Below are 20,054 nucleotides of genomic sequence, written 5' to 3' on the forward strand. Positions count from 1 at the left end.
CTATTGATAAGTGATCTTCTTTAGATTTATTCTCTAAAGCAACAGACTGAAGTTGACATCCTGGACCTGGTGAATGTAGTTGTGCCACAATGTGTGACTTTGTGTCAGGCTTCCCAAAGGAACTGCAATCATGACTGCAGCTACCCTTTGATTGATAGGACCTCTGCAACAAGTGAACGAAGGAACTGCTGAAATGTTTCAATTACTGAGGTACCCAGCATTTTAGTTAATGTGCGTTAGATAACCCTGTCTGCAGGCCACAGCAGTGCCCAACAGCTATTTTGTTACTTTAGTCAGTTTTCCCATAACCTTTATCATGGTCCACAACAACTTCTATCAATTTTGATGGTGGTTATTTATCACTTCATGGTTTAATTATTAAGCTTCTTCCATCTTGCATTCAAAGAATTTTAGGCGTCATTTTATAAGCTCACTAATTTGTTGCAGGTGAAGCATTAGGCACTTCAGAGCCAGTGAGAGTACCTTACGCATTGTTCGAATCACACCCAGATGATTTCTACATTGAAGGCTTGCCTGATGGTGTGCCTTTCAGGAGGCCGTCAACCTTTGGAATTCCTAGATTGGAAAAGATTCTCCGAGCAAAAGCCAAGATCAAATTTATAATTAAAAAGTAAGTATGCTTTTACTGTTGTCCAGGATGAATCGAAATGAAGTATACTTCATAATGTAGATTTATGTGGATTAGATTGATGTAATATATTGGAAGAGCAATATTATAAATACAACAGCCAAATGTAAGAGACCTATTTGTTTCCTGATGGAAAATAATCAGGTTACTGCCAAACAATGGCTTGATGATGCTCTTAGTTTAACAGTTCGAGTATTGGCAGTGCAGATAGTGTGCTGTGTTAATACATTGAAACTGCTTGAGTGGTCTCTTAAGCTCTGAGGTGTCAGAGTGTATGATGATGTAATACCGATATGTCTGTACGTATGTGGAGGCACTCTGAAATTTGTAGGAAAAAGAAGAATTGTTTAATTTGACTGAGAAACATATGGTTCAGTATTGTAGCTCAATTGTAGTGATCCTAAGGCCAAAAAGATTCAGTAATGACACAAGGTGCCATTTCGGTCAGGCCATGTTCCTCACTGCTGCTTCTCATCGTCATTAGGCCCTTTTTTCCATTCATAATCTATATTGATATTTTGCTCTTGCTGATTAGTTTTTCTCCTGTTTCTGAATGATATTGTAGCATGAAATTTGTTGATAACATAAAGTGATGTGTGTCAGAAATGAAAGGAGTTTGATTATCTTCTAGACACTTGAACCACTTATGTAGCAGGTGGATTTTTGTGTGGAAAGCTGAGGATTACAAGTTGGAACAGGTTATACCTACATGGTACAATTTGGTGGCTTAGGGAAACAATTCAGGAGTATAGCTGAAGCGTGACAGGCTGATTATATAACTTAAGAGACAGAATTATGAAGGAACACAATTTTTTTTCTGGAAAAAAGACTTAAGGGATATTTATGTGGCATAGGTATTTAAAATAATGCAAAAGTAAGCAGATCATCTAACTTGGGCAAAGAACGTGGGACTGGAGGACGTTGCAGACATGATCATGTATAATAGAAAAAATAGTTTATTTTGGGATAAATGATTTAAAGAGAGGTTTATTTGGGATAATTGGTTGCTTTAAAAAAAATAATGTCTGAAAAGAGGATTTGAGGGCTTTAGAAATATTAATAGCATGGTTTGCCATTTTTATGGGCAGGCAGGGGCAGGAACCTGTTTATGATTGGTAGGTAGGGAGGGATGCATGATGGAATAACCACACAAGAGCTCTGGATGGAACAGATTTAATGTTTTTTTTTGTAGCTGTCATGCTTCAGATTCTATGTTCTAGTCTTCATGCTAAGTTATGCTACCTCATAGTACATAATAATTGACAATTCTTGAGACAAACTCTTGGCTGAAATTACACTCTACTATTTTACTTTAAAAGTAAAGCTTTTGACTTATTTTCTCCACAGACCGGATTTGTTTCAGACTGCATTACAGGAAGCTTCCAAACGCCCCCAGAGTGAGTACTAAAATATTACTTGGAGTTATACATAGAGGATAATACCACTAGTAGAAGGGAGATACCACACAGTAATCAATCATTAGACGCCAAGCCACAAGAACATTTTTTTAATACACCAAACTCCATCTATTGAAACAGCAAATCAAAATTGACTTGTGTTGTGAAGTGTAACTAAAGCATACAGAACTGATGCTTGTTGATCAGTGACTACTTTAGTTTTTTTTTAATGTGGCTTATCACTAGTTGATTTAAAATTTGCTATTAATAACTGAGAATTAGCTTCCAATTTTAAATTTATGAGCTAGTATAGTGTTAAAAATTCTTCTGAGGAAATTTTTGTACCATACCAACTGGTTAAACCAATTTGCACTCAAATTTTGTCCTTTTTAATGCATGTTTGTTAAATCAGTACTTTATTCAGAATGATGATCCTTTTGTTGTACAATGTTAAATATTCTGGTTAAAGGCACATTAGATTCAAGCACAACCTATTTAAATGTATAGATTTTCACCCCCTCACCTAAGCACACAAAGGCTCATTTAATTGACTTTCCTGAGTACACAAAATATCATCTTTCAAAATAGATTTGATTGCTGCAGATGTGCCCACCTGACATGCTGACCCCAAGCACAAATATGACCTTGTTTAAAAAGAATTAAAATGATGTGCAAGGCACACTCACCATTCTACTTTTGGCTTTCTGCTGTACTATGCTGAATTGCTTGCTATGGAGAAAATCATCTGAATTTGGAGGCAGAAGATTACGCTTATCCCTTTTAATTAAAGCTGTAAAAATGGCATCCATCGTTTCACTTATTTTTGGCTGAAAACAGTCTGAATCCCTGGTCCTAGGCAAGCTCTTCTGTGTGTAAGATGAGCAGTGGGCTGAAATTTTTATTATAGCCCAGTTCGACCAGGGCTGTGCCCCTTCATGACTAAATATTAATGGGCAGATGCTGCTTGCTTTTGTGTATGTATGGGTGTCCTGTGTTGGTGTCCAAAAAACGTGACATCATTCAACAGAAATCTCAAGCGTTTTTCCAGAGTTTTTGTTGTAGGGATATTTGCATGTCAGGATAACACCCTAGAGGATGTGGGACAGGGAGCTATATTGGATCATTTCTTTTAAGAATAAAATTGGAAATATTTGGCTATCTCAGCCTGATTCCTGTTTTGCTTTAAAATCCTGGCCACCTGTAAGCAGACACCTAAGGAATGTTGCAAGCGACATACTCTGTCCTGTATGTGAAAATGACCCTGACTGAGGTTTGGGAGATATTGGCAGGCAGAAATCCTGGCCTGCATGTTTGTGATGGAGTAGGGCTTCAGGAATTTCGGGCTCAAGTAGAAGATTAAAAGCAGAGTCCGAAATGGGACTGAAGAGATTTTTTTAAAAGCCAGGAAAACGACACACATTATTTCTGCTGAGGTGGTTTTCTGTAGATGCTGCCCTAGTATCCCAATTCTGCTTTAGAAAGTACAGTAGTTTTGAGGTGGAATTTTGTTTTTGGTCAACTGCATGCCTTAAAATGTGCAGAAAACCTTGCTTCAATCTTCAAGCTAAGCTGCTGAGAAATCTAAACTGGTAGCATTTCCCTGTGCAAGGGACACATCCCACTCATCTATGTGCAGAGACTTTTGCTATGTCCTCCACTTTCCTTACATCAGAAAATGAGTTGGAATGACTTGTTTCAGATGTAACCCTGCTTCATAAATAATGCTGAGTGTGGAAAATTGTTCTTTGGTCCATGGTGCTGAACTATTTTCTTTTGTCTCTGGAAGATTGGAAGATTTGTGTGTTCTAAGACCTGCATTCATTGGATTCTTTCCTTTTTCAGAAATCCCTCCTGTCCCTTTTCCCCACAATTTCCCCAATTTTCTTTACTTTTAATGTTGTGTCTGCAACCGTCATGAATTTTCACCCTCTTAACTGTTTTCACACTCCTTGTTCTTTTAAATTTCTTTTCATTGCCTCACTGATCTTCTCTTCGCTCCCCCCCACCCACCCTTTGCTAAAATGCTAGCTATCTTTCCGTTGTCGCTTCTGATATTCTGTATATTTGCGAAGTTTTCTGCTCTTATTCAAGTATATTTGCAGATAATCAAGAGTCAAGATTTGGGGCAGTACAAACTGGTGTTGCACCAGCTAATACCATGTGGCTTATTGGAACAAAGCTGTAGTAAGATTCTTGCTGCATGTCTACCAAGTACTATCACACCTGTTAAATCATTTGATTCCAGGATTATCTAGAGCTGGATGAGAAACATCCCAATCCCAGTGATTTTTCTAATTCGCCAGGTACAAGGCATAAGCCAGGCTGACTGGTCAGCTGTGCTCTAGAATATGCTGTATAATTGCATGCCTCTGGTATCTGCAATCAGTGCAATGGAGTGCTGTGGTGCAGATGGCTTAGTTCCAATTTCCCATCACTTAGTGTGCCATCTTGGAGCTATCTCAACTTTGAGTTATCCCCATGTGCACCCTCACAAATTTGATAAAATGTGTGATTCATTACCACCACCCTGTTGATTACAGGGTAGGAACATGTTAACTATTGAATTATGGTTCTGTCATTGGAGCTGTGGAGTCTCACCAGCTGCTGCTTTCTTCTGCAACCCAATCATGTAGGTCAAATCCTGCATGTGTGTGTTTTCTACAACCTAGCTTCCAAGGTAATACCTTCTTGCAGCTGTAAGCCTAAGGATATTTCATGCAGAACATTACAACGATAATCATCTTTCTCAACATTGTAGAAGGGCATTCGGGATTCAGCAGACAGCTTATGATGTACTTGATATCTTGTCAATTTTCTGATATCCAAATCGAATGCCATGTAGCAGATTCATTCATCACCCACTGCATTATTCAGGTCCCCATGAAGAGCTTTGGTAAAGAGACATGGCTATCATAAGGCTGACTTGCCACCTCCAGGGTGCTCACTATCAAGTCATTGTGGGCTGGAAACTTTGCTGCAAGTTTTTTCTTTTTTGCCATATATCCATAAAAGAGCTTGATTCTGGATCCTTTAAATGAGCTGGGTGAAATTCTTGCATTGCATGCTAAAAGTTATGAAGTATGAATAAGACCACCTATTTCATATCACAAAAGTTTAACCTGCGTTGCAATGTTAATTATTAAAGAATGTTGAGAAAGAGAGTCCTTCACCCCTTTTCCTCCATTCAGAAGAATTGTGTCTGTTTAAAGTTGCAGTCCACCAGATGTCAATTTGAAGCTAGAATTGGGTTGGGTGTGGCGTCCAGTTAGTACCTCCAGCATTGGTGATAAGCTATAGTACTGGACTGGAGATACTTATTACCATAATTAATTAGACTATTGTTTAATGTAGTGAGAAGAGTACCTGGAAGCCCAGATAAGTCCACCAAAAGCCTATCTTCAATAGATATAAAGCACCACAGCCCTTTCAGAAATTTCCTGAGCAGAACATCTATGATTCATCCAAAATCACTGAAGGTACTGAATAAAATGGGCTTCCTTTGTTTTTATAGAGAGGCTGTGAGCTTTCCATCTATCATTGCATGGATCTTGGACCAGCCTATTGCATTCAGATTACTTTGCAGGCTTCCAAAGCTTTGAAAGGATGCAAAACTGGAGCCACCTTACTGGACACTGGTATCAGTGTCATTCCTTAATAGTTTTTTTTTGTCTAACTGCCATAGCAATACTTTTATTGTAGAGAAACCACAATTGCTGTAACCCAGTTAGCATGCCTCAAATAGGGGTCTGCCTCCTCTCTTAAAAGTAGCTCTAAAGTGAGTTAGTGGTTCTTGGCTGTGATCTCCAAGACCATTGCTATTTTTCCCCCCTCACCCAGAGTAACTTTCAGGAATTTGGCGTGAATACTATCAATACTCCCCATTAGCTTGGGGTAATGTGGCTTGGAGTTTATTTTGTCTTGGTAAAAAGGGTTTGTTGAAGCTTTTCTGAATAGCACATTCATTTGGGGATTTCCAGTGGCCTGTGGGACAAATAATCATGCAGTATCACTTTCACTCCAGATCTCGAGGTTACCTTCTCAGGTATGTTGAAGAGCACTGAGTTTCTAGTGTTTCCATTAGATTGAATGAGGATTCGATTCATGGTTGCCAGTGCTGTAACACTTCATAAGTATTACTATGACGAGAAAAGTATTTTTCATCAATCCATTGGTCTTAATGTGCTTTTTAATTGACAAAGATTTGGATTCCTTGGAATAGTTCCAGTCAAGCATAGGATCACTGAGGCATTGTCATTTGCTATTCATTTTTTTATATGTCTTTAGTGATATGTTTCCTTTTTTAAAGCAGCAAGGTCACAAACTTCCTTAGAAGAGAAAAGCCCAGAGGTGAAAAAGCCAACAACAACTACTATTACTGCTACTGCTACTGCTGCAGGTAAACAGAAATAACTCACACCCCATCTCCCTAACTTGTATATTAATAATGGAAATACAGCTAGATTATTCTTTACTTAGATGGAATGCTTATTTTTTAACCATTAATTATATATTAACGTTTATAATTACTGAATTTACATTTCCAGAATTGTCTGAATAATTTACAATGCATGTTGTCAATAGCACCTGCTACTAAGTAAAGGCTAGAGGTCAAGGAATGTGGGTTTTTTAATACTAAGTAATTGCGGATGTCTGTTAAGTGAAGCAGGTATTAGCTGGGTTGAGTTTTCACTGGATTTATTTTATTTGCCAGATAGAAACTTGAGGGAGAGTGCATGGTCATAGGAATACAAAGGTTTCCCAACATATTTCTGGTGAAGATATGGTACACTAACTACTCATTTTTGTAGCACAGAGAATTTTGAAGTCAGCTAAGGGAAAAGTACTCCGATGCATCTCAACACTTGGCATAATCCTGATCAATGTGATGGTTAAGTTACCTATGCAGGATAGAGCCCTATGATCAATCATTGCAGTAAAAACACATCTAACTTACAATACAGCATCTCATAAGGACGTTTGAAGCTGTCAAACCATTTAACACCTACCTCTCAGAATGTTCACAACTCCGGAGTAGGCTTTCCACAAGATTTGCGAACTGTCAACAAACCAGGTTTTCAGAAGCCTTGAAAAACCTGCCCTGCACAATGAAAATAAAGTGGGACAGGAAATACAAACTTCCCCTCAAGCTGTAGATGGTGACTCCAACATCAGAGAATGTGTGTGGGGTCACATTCCGAATTTAACCTGAATCTCTTCACAGCTATGGGAAGTTTGTGTAGGCTACATTTCCAATGGGAAATTCAAAATTTTGACCCGCAGACTCGTATTTTGGTTCAACACACACCTGTTCCTGACTTTTTCAGAACACAAAAATCAGGGCCCTTGTATTTCTGTAGTGTTCCAAGAATGGAAAGTTTCTGCCATCTGGTGGATTTCTAATTTTCAAGCATGGAATTCTGCCCTTGGAATGATCTTCCAACTTCAGTCTTTCTGTAGTTGTTGGTACGCTTAACTGCTATCTCATGCTTTCAGAAGATGCACGAAGCCTGAACACAATATGTGTCCAGCATATGTGAACAGCAATATGTGTCCAGTCCAAAAAGAAAGGAGGCACTGTTGGACCTGGTTCTTCGAAATGAGGTGGGCTGAGTAGATCAAGTGTCAGTGGGGGAGCACTTAGGAGACAGTGATCATAGTATTGTAAGGTTTAGGATGACAGTAGGAAAGAACAATGTGCAATCCAGAGTAAGTAATAACTGGGAGAGAGCCCACTTCAATAGGGCAAGAATGGTGCTGGGCTGGATAGACTGGAACCAAAGGTTGGCAGGAAAAACTGTAGCTGAACAATGGGCTACCTTCAAAGAAGAAATGGTTCAGGTACAGTCGTTGTATATTTTCTCAAAAGGAAAAGGTAGGGCAAACAAATCCAGAGTTCCCTGGATGAAAAAGGAAATAGAAATTAAGATAAAGAAGAAAAAGTGTGCTTATGACAGATATCGGGTAGAAAATACAATTCAGATCCAGGAGGAATACAGTAGGTTCAGAGAGGAGGTGAAAAAGCAAAGTGGGGTTATGAGAAAAGACTGGCAGCCAACATAAAGGAGAATCCCAAAGTCTTCTATCAACGCACAAATAGCAAGAGGGTGGTAAAAGGAATAGGGCCGATTAGGTACCAAAAATGTGACGTACACATGGAGGCAGGGGCCATGGCTGAAGTGTTAAATGAATACTTTTGCATCTTTCTTTACCAAGGAAGCAGATGCTTCGGAGGCCAAGGTGACAGAGGAGGAAACTCTGTCACTGGAAGGGTTCAAAATTGATAAGGAGGAAGTGTTGGATAAACTGTCGGCACTTAAAGTAGGCAAGGCACCAGGACTGAATGAGATGCATCCAATGATATTGAAGGAAGAAAGAGAGGAAATGGCAGGGGCACTGGCCATAATCTTTTTGTCTTCCCTAGACTTGGGAGGTACCAGAGAACTGGAGAAATGCAAACATTACGCCCTTATTCAAAAAAGGTTATAAGGATATGCCCAGCAATTACAGACTAGTCAGTTTAACTTTGGTGGAGGGGCAGCTTCTTGAAACAATTATTCAGAATAGAATTAATAGTCACATGGAAAAATGTGAGTTGATTAGAAAGAGCCAGTATGGATTTCTAATGGGGAAATTGTGTTTAACTAACTTGCTGGAGTTTTTTGAAGAGATAACATAGAGGGTTGATGAGGGTAATGCTGTTAATGTGGTGGACATGGAATTTCAAAAGGCAGATGGCAGGTGAAGTTCAATGAGGAGAAGTGTTAGGTGGTACATTTTGGTAGGGAGAACATAGACAATATAAAATAAGGGGTACAATTTTTATGGGGCTGGAGGAGCAGCAGGACCTTGGTGTATATGTGCATAGATCATTGAAGGTGGCCGGGCAGATGAAAAGTGCATTTAATAAAGCATACGGTATCCTGGGCTTTATTAATAGGAGCATAGAGTACAAGAGCAGGGAGATTATGCTGAGCTCATATAAGACACCAGTTGGTCCTCAGCTGGAGTATTGTGTACAGTTCTATGCACTAAACTATAGGAAAAGGAAAGATGTGAACACATTGGAGACAGTGCAGAAGAAGTTTACAAGGATGGCTCCAGGGATGAGAAACTTCAGTTATGATGATAGATTGAAGGGGTTGGGACTGTTCTCCTTGGAGAGGAGAAGGTTAAGAGTAGATTTGATAGAGGTGTTAAATCATGAAGAGGCTGGATAGAGTAGATAAGGAGAAACTGTTGCCCCCCTTGTAAAAAGATCGAGAATGAGAGGGCACAGATTTAAAGTGATTTGCAAAAGAAGCAAATGTAGTGTAGGAGAGACCTTTTTCACATAGCGAGTGGTTCAAGCCTGGAATACACTGCCTGGAAGTGTGGTGGAGACAGGTTGAATCAAGACATTCAAGAGGGCATTAGGTGATCATTTGAATAGATGCCTGTGGGCCCCAAATCAGCTCTGTGTTGCTGTACGGCTGTTGGAAAGACCAGGTTGCTGAGTGAATGAGTAGGTTGTGGGAGTTTGGGAAAAGAGGCTGCTGTGTAAATTAGGGGAGGGGATTGGGAAGAGGGTTTCCTGAGTTAGGGAAGGGTGTGTGTGAGAGAAGAGGGACTCCGCTGAGCCTTCTGTCACTTGGAAATCTGAAGAGCTTGGCTGAAACCTACATGAGTACATGAAATAATAACCTTTTTTGCAAAGTACTCATTTTCATATTTATATCATGTATTTTATATGTGTGTGTGTTTGTATTTGTTCTTGGGATGTGGGTGCCGCTGTCATTCCCTAATTGCGCTTGAAAAGGTAATGGGGTCAGATTGGAAAATAATTTGTGAAGCACTACTATAGTCCTTTTGCTTCACTTCGCATGTACATAACCTAGGAAGGTCATGTTTTGTTAGTACTGGTTTAATCCTGGATTACGTGCATTAACTACATTGAATGCTGAGGTCCGACTTAATACCAAGGCATTGGTCCACAGTCTTGATGGTAATAGAACCAGTTGAAGTCTAATAATTCTACCCATTTGAAATGACATAGAAGTGTTTGTTGTCTTCACCACACATCATAAATGCTTTAACTACATGATTCCTTGTCACAAATTTTCAGACCTCCTTTGCCTTTGGCACTGTCATCCCTTGTTTCTCATAATAGTGAGCGATAAGATACTGGAGAAGCAAATGGATTGCTTGGAGTTTACAAAATTAAAGGGTATTCTAATTGGAATTTTTTAAATGACAAAGGGATTTAACAGAGTAGATACAGATAAATTATTTCCTCTGCTGAGGAAATCCAGAACAAAGAGACAGAACCTTGAAATAACTGCTTTGCTTTTGTACTCTATACCTCTGTTTATAAAACCCATGATCATGTATGCATTTTTTGCTGCTTTCTCAACCTGCCCTGCCACCTTCAATGATTTTTACACATATACCCTCACGGGTCCCTCTGCTTCAGCACCCCTTTTAGGATCGTATCCTTTATATTGCCTTTCTTCACTCTTCTTACCAAAATGTATCACTTCATACTTCCCTACATTAAATTACATTTGCCAATTGTCCACCCATTAACCAGTCTATGTCCTTTGAACTCTTGCTATCCTCCATACAGTTTACAGTACTTCAAAATTTTGTGTCACTTGCAAATTTTGAAATTGTGCCCTGTGCAGCCAGGTCTAAATCACAAACGTTGATTAGGAAAAATTGATCCTAACATTGAATCTTGGGGACCCCACCATGTTTTTTGGACTGGAGGAAGGTACGTTTGTTCACCACTACTCCCTCTTTCCTCAACTCAGCCAACTTAGTATGCATTTTGCCATTGTCTCTTACTGAAGAGACTTCACCTTTGCTGACAGATCTGTTTTGTGGTGCTTTATCAAATACTTTTTGGGAATCCATGTACACCACATCAACCTTTTGTGTTACTTCATCAATAAACTCAGTCAAATTAGTTAAGCACAATTTGCCTGTAACAAAATCCATGTTGTCTTCCTTAGTTGACCCACATGACTGTTAATTTTGTGCCAAATTATCCTTTGTGAATGATTCTTAGCTATGTGCTCCAGGCATGCTCTCCTACACTCCTCATTGGAATAGTTTATTTAGTCTTTGGCTTGTTGGTAGTGGTAGAGTGAGGGACATACTAGGCCATGACATTACAGATTGTGGTGGAATTCAATGCTGCTGCTGCATATGGCCCACAGCAACTAGTGGATGCCCAGCTTTGAACTGCTCAATCAGTTTTGAATCTATCCCATTTAGTACAGTGGTAGTGTCCTCAGTGTGAAACGGGTACTTCATTTCCACAAGGTCTGTACGGTGGTCATTTCTAGTAGATGATATGCTGGTTCAATGCATTGGTCAGACCACAATTGGATGGCGAAAATCCATTCTGATCATCATACTAATAAAAGAAAAATACAAACTGAAGAGCAAAGAGCCTGAGTATATAGGAAATGAGTTATGAGGAAAGATAAAGGAAGTCTGCATTCAAGAGGTTAGAGAGAAAACCTCAAATTATTAAAGCAAACAATAAACCCACTGTAATACAGGTCGAGTATCCTTTATCTGAAAACCAAACATATCCAAAAACTGCACTTTTATTCAACCTCATCGACCTTTAGTATGAGAAGTCTAGTTTGTTTGTCTGTTTATCTTGTGATTTTTGTGGTGAACATCAAAAAGAAACTTTTTCAGGTACCATTTATTTATTGTTCAGGGATACAACTTACTACTTTAGTTATTTTATTTACTTTAAGACTATAGCTATCATGCAAGTTTATATGCGGTATCTGAAAAACTGAAATTATCTGAAATCCGAAATGTAATTGGCCAGAGGTTTTCGGTTAAAGGATACTTGACCTGTAGCTCATTGTAACAGATCAGTAGAACAAGAGAATATAAAGTTTAATGAAAAGGAGTAGGAACAATGACTTGGTGTGATGTTGAATGTTTGGAATCATCTGTGGGGTTAAAGTGGTGACGGTAAACTTAAAATATAACTGGATTTTATTAGGCACCAATGAATGAATTTTGAGGGGATGATATTTTCTCCCTTGACTTTTCTGTAAGTATGACATTTCCTCTAGTGGAAATTAGTTTATAGTATATAACCTGAATTTAAACTGGTCTCTTTGAATTATTTATTTCAGTTGGCGTTGGCACTCAGAACATTAACAATAGAACAGTGGATGCCATAGTTGTAGCTCTTTTGGAACAGCTTGGCTAGGGGCACAGCAAGTTCTGGAGCACAAGTCTTCAGTGCTATTGCCGGAATATTGTCAGGGCCCATAGCCTTTGCACTATCCAATGCCTTCAGCCATTTCTTGATATCACATCTTGAGTGAATCGAATTGGCTGAAGACTGGCATCTGTAATGCTGGGGACCTCCGGAGGAGGAGGCTGAAATGGATCATCCACTTGCCACTTTGGCTGAAGATTGTAGCAAATTCTTCAGCCTTGTCTTTCGCATTGATGTGCTGGGCTCCCCCATCATTCGAGGGAATTCACCAAGGCTCCTTAGACAGCACCTTCCAATCTCATGACCACTACCATCTAGAAGGACAAGGGCAACAGATAGCTGGGAACACCACCACCTGGAAGTTCCCCTCCAAGTCATTCACCATCCTGACTTGGAAATACATCGATGTTCCTTTGCTGTCGCTGGGTCAAAATCCTGGAACTCCCTCCCTAATAGCACTGTGGGTATACCTACACCACACAGATTGCAGCGGCTCAAGAAGGCAGCTCACCACCACCTGAAGGGCAAATAAGGATGGGAAATAAATAAAGGCAAAATCCCGTGGATGCTGGAAATCTGAAACAAGAAACAAAAATGCTGGAAAAACTCAGCAGATCTGACAGCATCTGTGGAAGACAGAGTTAATGTTTTGAGTTCATATGACTCCTCTTTAGAGCTAAAGGGAAGTAGAAATGTGGTGAAATATATACTGTTTAAAGGGGGGCTGGCGAAACAAGTGAAGCTGGATAAAAGGCCAGCAATAGTTGGAGGCAAAGGAGAGACTGCGAAAGGTGTCATGAACAGAAGGTCAAAGGGTTGTTAATAGTGGTGGTATTGGCTAAAGGAGGTGCCAATGGTCACAAGAGTGGAAAGCAGAATGTGATAATGGCAGGACCAGGGTAAGCACTCTGGAAAGTGACAGATGGCCCTAGTAGGGGTGGAGTGGGAGGAGGGGAAGGTGGTGGGAAAAATGGTGGAGGGAAAACAACATGAATGCAATATTAAAAAAGGCTGACTAGATATTCCAAAATTAAATACTGAAGCACATTGCTTTAGTTATCATTGTCAGCACGTTCAGTTTAACCCTTTCAGAGAAAGAGTAAGTAGCAAAGATACGTTTTTCTGACCCAGGCTGATAAATGAAGCAAAACATGGCATTACCTGGGCAATAAATGTTGGCCCAGCCAGCGAAGGCCATATTACAGAAATGAATGAATAAAAAGATGGTGTCCATTTCCTTTGGCCATTGGCCATTAACCTTTCTAGCTGTGATTTTTTTTTAGTACATCTAATAAAGTCACATAGGCTTCTTAAGCAGTAAACTTAGCTATGCAGAAGAAGTGCTTAAAATAATTAGAGGTTGGCTAATTCTTGCACTGGCTTCTAATGTTGTTCACCCAATAATCAATTTTAGGCTGGCTACCTAAAGTGGTATTGCTATGTTTTACTTCATTTATGAGCCTGGGTTGGAAAAATGCATCTTTGCTACTTACTCCTTCTCTGATAGGGTTAAACTGAATGTGCTGGCAATGATAACTAAAGCTATGTGCTTCAATATTTAAATTTTGAATATCCAGTCAGCCTTTTTTTTAATATTGCATTTGCGTTTTTCAGCACACAGCCGTTCCTATAAATATTACCCATGGATAGCATCATAGAATTCTTGTTCACAGAGTAAAGCAACAAGTAAAATACAAAAATGGCCAGTAAGGATGCATAAACAGAACAGCAGAATAATAACTTGGCAATATGCTAGAATAGATTTAAATGCATCTTTTCCTAAGTTAAACAATGATTTTCCTGGCAAGGGTCACTACCTGTTTCTGGGCCATCTGGATTGATGGGTTCACGAGTTAGATTATCATGTTTATATTGTACTGAAAATAGATCTTTGACTTGTAAAACAAATATAGAAATTTGGGAAAAGAGAGTATTTCTGTTATTCATGTACCATCATCACTCCAGGTTCATGGATAATATTCCTTTTAAAGAGTGTTAAATACCATCAGTATCCACTTTAAAAGTTGGACTATCACAAATAGCAACTGTTAACAATTAACTTTTCAGGTGGAATATTATTTAAATGGTGAAGGAGCTGGGAGAAGTTTTGATCCAGTAGCATATGGCCGATGATACTAACATGGTTGAAATGGCTCCATGCATCCTTGATTGATGACAAGTTAATCAATTTTCTTAGAACATGGCACTTGAGTAAATACAGGGCCATACAGTCCAGAATGAGTTACAAGTTATAATCAAGGAGCTGATATGCTGCAAAATTACAACTTCATTAGTTAATTGATATTTGAACCCTAGAATGTTATTTCTTGAAACACTGTCTAATAGATTTTTTCTCTGTACATTTGGATTGCTTCCTTTGAGAGTGGGTGAGATGCAATGGTAAATGGTGATGGGAATTTTGGCTCCTCCTTGCGCACTGCTTGATTAGACTACACAAGATTTATTTTGCTTTCTACTACCACAAGTGGATTTTTTCTCTTATGTCATTTCTTTGTTTCTATTTTATTTGATCTTTGTTTAAACGGGGATTCTGGTGGTGAGACGGTCTCTAATATTTATTAACGCAGGTGTAGAAAATCGAGCTGCTGCGTTACCCACTGCCACGGGTGTTGAAGATCTTAATATCATTCAAGTAACAGTCCCAGGTAGGCATTTTTACTTTTGTTACATTTTTGCAGTTGTCTGTGGAACTTGAGCTGCCTCATACTTGTGCATTATTTTAAAGATTTTTCTCCCTCCTTTCTGACTTTGCGAAAATGATTTTACTGTAGAACATCCAATCAGCGAAGATTAAGTATGATGTAAAACAGGATATAATCTCTCTATTTGCAGCAGTGACCAGGAGTGAAAGAATATTAAATCAGATGGTGTCTTCCTTGTTATTCTTGGTTCTGATTACAGAAATGAAAACAGATTTCACTGAAGGCAAAATGACGACCTGATTAAAAGGGCCTGATAGATACGGGCAATATATCTTGCTTTAGGAGGAAGAAGTTGGGCTTCTAGTGAACAATGAAGTCCATGCTAATGACAACAGCTAGGTACTCTGTTCCTGTGATTTGAAAGATTTAAAGTCTTATATCTGAATAAGAATGTTTGTTCTCTTTCAGAAGGTGAAAGTGAAAAAATGTCCAAGGTGGAAAAAGCCAGACAACTGAGAGAACAAGTAAATGACCTGTTCAGCAAGAAATTTGGTAATGATTTAATATAAATGTTTAATGTTAATATCATGTGATTGCTTTTGCTAAAATTGGACTAGCTGCTTTGCTACATAAGAGATGGAAATGGATGTTTAAATATAACCTTTATTATAGGCGAAGCAATTGGAATGAATTTCCCAGTGAAGGTTCCTTACAGAAAGATCACCACCAATCCCGGATGTGTTATAGTTGATGGCATGCCTCCAGGAGTTCCATTTAAAGCACCCAGTTACCTTGAAATAAGTGCCATGAAAAAGATCCTGGAATCTGCAAATTTTATCAAATTTACAGTCATAAGGTGAGGATGAGGCTTTTCGTTAGAATGTCTTTCTAACCTGAAATCTGACATGGCAGAACATTATGAAATGTTAAATGCTTATGGTATGTCTAAAGCTTTTAAAGGCTGGGCAGCACTGATGGCTAACACTGCAGTACAAGAAGAGCTGGATGGTGCTAGCAATAGTACACTGATACATTGTACCATAGAGCAATAGGACACACATTCTATTCTATAATGTATCTTGTGATCTTGGTTCAGGCACATCAGGGGAAGTACATAATAGGAGCAAAGCTTTTGTCCAGAAGGAAACTAGATTGCTTTTTATGTAGCTTTGACAGTGACTGGGAAGCAGGGCAAGAGTGGAGGTAGCAGTATTAGTTGAAAAATCCCTTTTAAAAAAAGAGGTGGGTTTCAAGTTTTTTTATATATATAATTTTTAAAATTTACAATGCTTTTTTTCCCCTCCCCACAGACCTTTTCCAGGGCTCCTGATTAATAACCGTAAGTGAAAATACCATCAGAATGAAATTTCAATGCACATGTGATACTGTGTATAATATGTACAAGTAAATTTTGTGCTTAATCCTTCACACCTCAAAGATCATTTCTTAATCTGATTCATTTTTGTTTCTTTAAATTTGCAGAGCTAGCTGAACAAAGCGGGACAGAACCACCGGATGCAGTAGCAGCACCATCAACAACACCACCACCACCTCCATCAATGGTACAGATTGTCCCAGTGGAACAAACACCAGTGCTGCCAACTGTATCACTGGTACCACTTTTATCAGCATCACAAGGTGAGTGTACTATTTAGCACATTGATTTGAATCAGAAATCACTTTCTGGAGCCACTCTATTTGCCTTAACACACAGTGAAAGGCATCAGTGTCTGAAAGGACGTAACTCTTAATGAAAGTGTCATAATACTGTATTTGAGGCTAGCTTCACAATCATTAATACAGACCCCTTTGTTATACATGCCTGTGGACTTGGAAGTAACTTTAACTTTAGTGGTAACACAGCTTTACCTGAAATCCTATTTATATTTCACTGATTAGAAACAAATTAAGTCAAAAATGCAGAAGCCAGAGAATGTATGGTTCCAGTGGCTGTTTATGGTCATTAGTTGTCTGCTGCCCGGTTTTGAATCCTTGCAAAGCTGGGTACAAATTACACTTGTTAATTTTCTTAACAGATTTCAACATAAATTTTTTTGCATTTTTTATGTTTTGAGTAAACACTGTTTGCACTTGTATTGATTCCTTTGCTAGCTATAGTGAATGGATGAATGGCTCATTTAACTCAGTCTTGCTTTCAAACAAAGAGAATTCAAATTCTGTTAATTTTTGAAAAAGAAGTTTAGTTGCTCTCTATTTGGTATACCTATACCCTATGTGCTGTGACTTAATGTGTTCATTTTTTTTATCTGTTCATGGGATGTGAGCACCATTGACAAAGCCAGCATTTATTGCTCATCCCTTATTGTCCTTGAGAAGGTGGTGGTGAGCCACCTTATTAAGCTATTGCAGTCTATGTGGTATAGGTACACAGTTCTGTTAAAAAGGATGTTTCAGGATTTTGACCCAATGACAATCAATATAGTTCCAAGTTGGGTGGGGGAATTTGGAAGTGGTGGTGTTCCCATGTGTCTGCTGCCTTTATCCTTCTAGTTGGTAGAGGTTGTGGATCGAAGGAGCTTAGTTAGTCAGGTTTTGTCTTTATGATTAGATTAAGCTCTGATCCACAGTGTTGGAGGATATAAAATTAAACAACCAGGTCTCAATGGGGAAATTGACGTAGGCAGAAATCACTAGTTCTTGCATCACACCAATTTTCTGATCAAACCAACCTGAATTTATTACTGTGATTCATTGAATTTGTTTGGTTTCTGTTCTACCAGATAAACCTCAAACACAAGAACTGCCTAAAATAAAAGAAGAGCCAAACTCAACATGGTAGTAGGAACACATATGAGTGCAGTAAGTTTAGCTTTTAGTGGGCTTCTGCAGCCAGCTCACGAAATATCTAGTGGTTCCTCTCTGCCATCAATGTCTTTGCTAGGATTTCCCTCTGATATTTATCACTGTTACTGCCACCTCTGTGTAAAATGGCCTATTCTTTCCTTTTCCTATTATGCACTTAATTTATACCACTTAAACACTGCATGCTCTGATTTTTGTTATTCTAAATTAACCTATTTTTTATTAGAACATGAATGGCAGAAGTAGGTAAGTTGCAGCCTATATTTTAGCAGTGAAGTGTAAAACTGGCCACATGAAAAGTCATCTGTAGGTTTCAACACATTTGCATTGCGAAGTGCCTAGTGGAAGTACGTAACACCTGCACCCTTAGTTATCTTTAAGGACTTTAAAGTTGGTCCCCCCCAAAAAAAAAAAATTATCACTTATTTTTCCTGTTGAAAGCAGGAGAAAAATCAGTTGGTAGAAATTGGGGTTCCAAAAATCCTGGCAAATTCAGAGGAAATATTAAAAACAATTTTTGCTTTGCACATTCTTAAAACTCAAAACAGGTGATAGATTTAGAGTATAGTCAAACTAAATTACAACCCATATATGCGTGGTTTACGTAGTACTTTTATGGGGCTCACCATCAAACTCTGACTTAAGATGTGAGAAGTGTTTGAAAAATAAGATTGAAGAACTTTTACTTGTGGCTCCACCCACTTACCTGCCATTATGATGGTGTGATATTAAAAATTGTCTTTAAAAATGGAGATTGTGCACAGGGGATAGTTGCAATCTTTCTTTGAGTAAAAGCTGTCTTCAGTAATTGACTTGAATCAGCCTTTGATGACCTCGGTCTTAAGTCTTGAGAGTATGGTGACTGTCATTGCACTACTGCCCTTACTCCATACTTAACCAAGTGAAAGATTCATTGAAACATTGCTGTAGTTGAAGAGTAATGTCCTCACAACAGTACCTAATGATGCAGACCCACTTTATTCAAAAGAAAAACATGGAAATTGTTTCTCTTCCTGACAAAAATTGGACCCAGAGATGCTGTGCACATCAGAGAACTCCATATAGCATGTATTGTTGTGCTGACTTCACAGATGTGACTCCAAAGACACGTTCAGACCATACTTTTGTAAGAAAAAAGGGAAATAATGAGGCTTTTTCTCTCATATTTGAGGGAAATCATTTTTACTGACACACACCTGGGGAAAAAAAAACAGGCATTTACTGATGCGAATGAGTTAAAAATAGTTTGCAACCCCAAGTTAGCTTGCTGAAATTGATGGCCATCTTAACATTTTAAGTGAGATCAAATTGAATTTAAGAAAGAACACTATATATCCTTTTCAAAGCTTTCAGGTTACCATTCTTAAGTTATATGGTTGGAGAATTTAAATTTAAGCTTCCTTTCTTCATTGAGATAAAATTTCTGAGTAAAAGAATTTCAAATATGCATTCGACTTATGGGACTGCAGGAGATGGTGATTATTTCTCTGTCAACGGCCACTTGCTTCTCTATTGCCTTTTGCTCTGCTTATTCTATTTCTGCATTGCTGATCTTGGCTATTTTTGTGGTTTGAAATCCTTTTTGTTTACATTTCTAAAAATGTAAGCCTTTATATGAACTGCATTAATATGGAATTATCTTCTATCCTAGTCTTGAGCACAGCCTTACTAATTAATTTTTTTCCTCAAACTTGCAGGACCTGATGTCAGTCTGCATGAGAAATCCCAGCCTCCAGAATCATCTGATGGAGAGGTGTGAGCTTCAGAAAGCTTGGGCATCAGCTGTGTATTATAACTGTACAACATAGGAAAAATGTTTGCTTATATCCAGACCTTTTTGTACCATTGGAAAGAATTTTTTTTCTTTTTTTAATCAGCACAAGATGAATTGCTTCTGTGTAATTCACCAAATTTTGTCTGTTTGGTTGAGGGAGTGTTCTGTACATCTGACTTGTCAACCAGAATACCTTTATTAAAGTGAAGAAAAAATACTTGGTTTGTACTGGTGGCACCATTTGTTTTGAATGTTTGTTTGGTTCAGTAATACTAATGACCTATCTCTTTTGACACTTTTCAATGCTACAAACAATACTTCGATTATTGTAACTGATTACATTGCATGTTTGCTCACAACTTTATATGATGTTTCTAGAAAGATTGAAAATTAGAGAATTTAAGTGAGTATTTTCTCCCCTTCTGTTATTTCCAAGGTTCTGTGATCTTTGTATCCCTTTGGGAGATGATGGGAGGGAGGAGTCAAGAAAATGTAATTGTACCAAGGTCCACAG

General features: G+C 38.5%; 1 protein-coding gene across 9 annotated transcripts in view; it reads left to right on the forward strand.

Moving 5' to 3' along the window:
- LOC121283176 (general transcription factor II-I-like) overlaps window positions 1–19,757 on the forward strand; it is a 194,479-nt gene extending 174,722 nt beyond the window's left edge. For 7 of the 9 annotated variants that reach the window (XM_041197396.1, XM_041197395.1, XM_041197397.1 and 4 more), the window contains 9 exons: window positions 448–631; window positions 1,997–2,046; window positions 6,356–6,442; window positions 14,869–14,946; window positions 15,412–15,495; window positions 15,616–15,799; window positions 16,254–16,282; window positions 16,426–16,581; window positions 19,464–19,757. In XM_041197396.1, the coding sequence (XP_041053330.1) occupies window positions 448–631; window positions 1,997–2,046; window positions 6,356–6,442; window positions 14,869–14,946; window positions 15,412–15,495; window positions 15,616–15,799; window positions 16,254–16,282; window positions 16,426–16,581; window positions 19,464–19,525 (914 nt within the window). In that variant the 3' untranslated portion in view covers window positions 19,526–19,757. Of the gene's footprint in view, window positions 1–447; window positions 632–1,996; window positions 2,047–6,355; window positions 6,443–14,868; window positions 14,947–15,411; window positions 15,496–15,615; window positions 15,800–16,253; window positions 16,283–16,425; window positions 16,582–17,684; window positions 17,764–19,463 lie in introns of all 9 variants that reach the window. The other 2 variants (XM_041197391.1, XM_041197394.1) reach the window with 2 other exon arrangements.
- Window positions 19,758–20,054: the final 297 nt, after the last annotated feature.

This window comes from Carcharodon carcharias, chromosome 10, assembly GCF_017639515.1.
Source record: "Carcharodon carcharias isolate sCarCar2 chromosome 10, sCarCar2.pri, whole genome shotgun sequence".
NCBI classification, from domain to species: domain Eukaryota; kingdom Metazoa; phylum Chordata; class Chondrichthyes; order Lamniformes; family Lamnidae; genus Carcharodon; species Carcharodon carcharias.